At 38.6% G+C, this 4,164-nt stretch overlaps 1 protein-coding gene and 1 long non-coding RNA gene across 3 annotated transcripts in view; one reads left to right on the forward strand and one right to left on the reverse strand.

Annotated features, from left to right (window-relative positions):
• The first annotated feature begins 275 nt into the window (after nt 1-275).
• LOC148854918 (uncharacterized) lies at nt 276-876 on the forward strand. The gene is made up of 2 exons (XR_016112943.1): nt 276-457; nt 542-876. It is a non-coding gene; the product is annotated as an uncharacterized LOC148854918 (long non-coding RNA).
• Nucleotides 877-2,371: 1,495 nt separating this feature from the next.
• LOC148854919 (Nucleotidylyl transferase superfamily protein) overlaps nt 2,372-4,164 on the reverse strand; it is an 8,917-nt gene continuing 7,124 nt past the window's right edge. For both annotated transcript variants that reach the window (XM_088984732.1, XM_088984734.1), the window contains 3 exons: nt 3,818-3,924; nt 2,846-2,956; nt 2,372-2,748 (listed from right to left, as the gene is read on the reverse strand). In XM_088984732.1, the coding sequence (XP_088840858.1) occupies nt 2,632-2,748; nt 2,846-2,956; nt 3,818-3,924 (335 nt within the window). In that variant the 3' untranslated portion in view covers nt 2,372-2,631. The remainder of the gene's footprint in view (nt 2,749-2,845; nt 2,957-3,817; nt 3,925-4,164) is intronic.

A 4,164-nucleotide genomic window follows, 5' to 3' on the forward strand; every position in this document is an offset into this window, starting at 1 on the left:
TATTGGGCCAAGGCCTCTGGTATGACAATAAAATATCAGGATGAGACTGGACCAGACCCAACCTCCCCAAGTCAACCATCAAAAGAATCTACAAGAAGCCTTTCAGTGAAGGTGTTTCCATAGCTAAGAGCAGATATGGACCGATCAACTTTTGACAAATCACAGTGGGATCTGCCGACCCACGTCCCATTAACTATTGCGGTGTTGACCCTTTCTCCCAGTGTCAAACTTGCTGATACTACTACTATTTTCTGCCAATTCTAATGCAACAAAACAAAGAAAGAATTACATAAAGTGAAGGTGGACAAGGATAAGAAGGCAGTGGGTGGGGGCAGTTCGTCTCACAAAGATACACATACACAAACAAAGGGCACGAGAGTGGGGAGAGGAGAGAAATAGATGGCAAGGCAATGGAAAGAGATGGTAGTTGTACTTGGGGTTGGGGATGGAAGGAATGGTGGTGTAGGCTTCCCTGGTGTTCTGTTCTTGGTGATTTTGGCCACCCTTTCTCTCATCTCAGTTGTCATCTTTTCTTGTGCAGATGGTGCATCAAAAGACCGAACTGCCGCGGCCGAATCCAATGTTTACAGTGGAGGATGCGCTGCCGGGTGCGGTGCAGAGTGTGGTGCATAGACCCCACGCCCAACTACTTACTGATATACACAGGTGGAGGCACAAAAGAATCAATTCAACCATGATCCATGACCCTCACCCTCCTATTCAAGTTCTATTCCTTGTTTTCTAGTTGCAAGCAATTGTTCTTGTTCTAAGACTCCATTGCTTTGAGCTGGCATATAAGTAATGGCAACTTCTTGGGGATGTACTAGTTCTGGTTGTTGATTCATATAGGTTGGAAACATTGGTTAGTTATTGGAACAGATGGTGTATGTACATGTAAGCATCTACCCATTACTAGCTCAAAGCCTGAAACTGATTGACACTTTCTAGTTTCTGGCATCACTGGGCACTTCATTCATGCAATTAGCTTTACACACCTACGACTACTCTGTGAGGCAAACTCCATTATAATTGTAACTATGTTCCTAATTATAATGGTCGGGTACCAGATGTTCTAAACCATTATTCACAGTTAGACCCAAAACTGTCTTGTTAACAGTTGGTTCAAGCCACAGTTATCTGGTTAAACCATTTTTATCCTTCCCCTCTTCCCTGGCCTTAACTCCACTATTATGTTAAAGAGAACTACTATGCTAAGACCCACTATCTAGAATCTAGCTGATGGTTCAAACTTCAAACCTTAGGGCGTTAAATTTGCCTCTTATATGAGAAAATTATAATAGTCTAACTCGGCAAACGAATAACGAGTTTACTAATAGGGGATTGGCATCAAGTACGATGTTTAGAAGGAACATGGTGAACTTTCTCCACTTCTCTGGTCTTACCCCTCAAGATGGCCTTTATTCTCTCGTGCTAATGTGTTGTAGGGAAGGCCGGAAGGCCTTGGTTCAGTTTGATGGACCTTGGCAAGTATGAACCGGGTCAGGGTGGGCTTGGCAGGACCAATTTTGATACAGATGGCCGTCTTACAAGCTAAGTAAAAGCTTGCCAACACTTCGGTTGAAGATACGATCAAACTTCAAAGCAATACCATAATACATGTTTGGTTGAAAACCGTGGAGACTAATCCATTACCTTACCTCAATGAGATTAGAACCCTATCCATCAAGATTGGTCGTATTTCTAAAGAGCTGAGATCAATTGCCAACATTTTATATGTTTGGATAAGCTTCTGCTTTTGAGCTTTATTTGCGATAAAACAAAAGGGGTTGTAAGCATTTTGTAAGTGCTTCTTTTAACATCATAATCTAAAGTCAGAACACTTCTTTTGCTTTGTATTTTGGGCTTTAAGAACACAAATCCTAAAGCTTATCCAAACGCATGGTCAAATTGGGTCTGCAAGAATACTGCTTCTATCAAATATCAATACAAAATTTCTTAATTTCCACTTTGCAACACACGACGGAAAGAAGAGAAACATGGTAGAAAAAAAGAACAAAGAGAACATCAGCAAAGTCCATGGGAATAGCTTTTCAACCATACTCAAGTGTTGCTGATTAGTGAGTGAAATACAGACCACCCAATTCCACCTAAAGACGCCATGCCTTCATGTCAAAAGACTAAAAACTCATTAGGGGAACACTAGAGCTAGTGGATGTAGAAGTTGCTACCACCTCAACAAACACTACGTGCCCACGTCATCTGTGGAGCAGGTTGGACCAAACAACTGGAGCCATCTCTTTGTTCTCTTCAGATTCCAACCTATTCAACCTGCATTGGTTATGAGTGGAGAGGAAGTACAAATAAATGCCAGAACTGAGCCGGCTGGACCGTGAATGTTATCCACCAACCATTGGAGAGTGAGTCAAAAAGCTTATAAATGACCAAAATCGTGTGGTTATGTTACATTATTTTAATAAGTATAAAAATGGTAATAGACTGTTAAAGGGCAAAAGGGAAGAAAAGAGTTTTAACATTTACATCCATTTGTTCTCTTTATACTTTGAATTAGCCTCCCTTTTATTCTCCTTTTTCATAGTATCACTTGGACATCAACAATTAAGAGTATGGATGGTCCTTAAATACATCAATTTCTCATTTCTAATATGAGATTTACATTCCTTGTCCTTTTCTTATTTCTGTCGAGGAGATATCCATGCGAAACTTTTCCTCTGGTATTGAGATAAACATGTCCTGTAACTCACTGGGAATGTCAAAATCTTCAAGAACCTGATATTTTCACGAGACATTCGATTATTTTGCAAAGGTCGTTGAAAAGTGGAAAAAGGGGCAAGAACAGTTTGCAAGTTTTTTAATCTAGATGTACCTTGAAAACACCATCAACATTTCGACCACCTACAAGAAAAGTGCATCCTGTTCTTTTGCATCCGATCAGTATCTCCAGCATCTTACTATAATCTTCACCATAGTATTTTGGCTGAAAATACAAGAGATATGGTTTATATAAAAACAAGTATAACCTTGAGTTATCTTCCCAACTTAACAATCTTCTCTCATGTTATGAAGGACGGAAAGTCATAGTATAGAATTCTACAAGACTCCAAGTTGAATTTGATTGAAAAAAGTGTCTAAACCAACTTCATCAAAGCATCTTCAGGAATTTATTTCTGCACATACTAGCAGTGAATGAAGTAGAAGATTGTTATTGGGAACCAGCTCCAAACAACTAGTCAGATAAAACAACTCACTTATACCCTCATAGAACATGAAATGTTGGTTAGTTAGCATCTACATGTATATAAGAGTATTTAATTGAAGGGTACACGCTTTATGAAATCCCTGGAATTCTTGAAATACAGTTAATAGAACGTCAATTGCAAAGAAAATATGACAACATTACTCTAGCTAACATCAATAACCACCATTAGCAATCCGGTTTGAGGCTATACCCAGCTACCAGAAGCAATTTAAGCTATTAATAGCAGATACAAGGAAATAAGGAAAAAAGTGAAACCAAAGCAGGAGAATCGGGAAAAAGAAAATAAGGGTGGAGAGCATAAATCAGCTCTACACCCCACTCTGTACCACCAACCCAACTATAAAACTCTTAAATAGATTCACAACTGAATTATCTAATAATGGTAAAACAAACAAAACAAAAAGATAAACCTTACAGCATGAATTAAAAGGTAATCAAGGCTAACAACACTACCTGGTTGGACTTCAAAAAAGTATACCCATACTTACAGCATGAGCAGGCAAAAAATGTACAAGATCGCATGCAAATATCATTTCTCATGAAAAAGAAAATTATTTTAAGCAGGCAGATATTACATACATTAATAAGCCTTGCAGCAGTGTCGGCACCAATTACAAATGCACTGCCAGGGAAGAGTTCTGCTTTCTTGTAGAAGTATGGCTGATTGGAAATAATTACAGTCTTACCTGCCATTGAATAGAATTGAAGTTAAAGAAACTACGTATCTGCATAAAAAAAAATGATTATGTAGCCCAGGTAGACAGATTAGTATAACACAATGGATCTGCATTTCATGTCACATCCAAATTTTAAGCCCGAGTGATACATATTATGGAAAACTAACCAAAACAAAATTAATCATGATGTTGTCCCCAGAATCAAAGAGGCATTCATAAGGTCAAAACCATTGGATAGAAACCATTCCT

The sequence above is a fragment of the Nelumbo lutea genome, chromosome 4 (assembly GCF_056320005.1).
Source record: "Nelumbo lutea isolate HS-2025 chromosome 4, American lotus-T2T, whole genome shotgun sequence".
NCBI lineage: Eukaryota > Viridiplantae > Streptophyta > Magnoliopsida > Proteales > Nelumbonaceae > Nelumbo > Nelumbo lutea.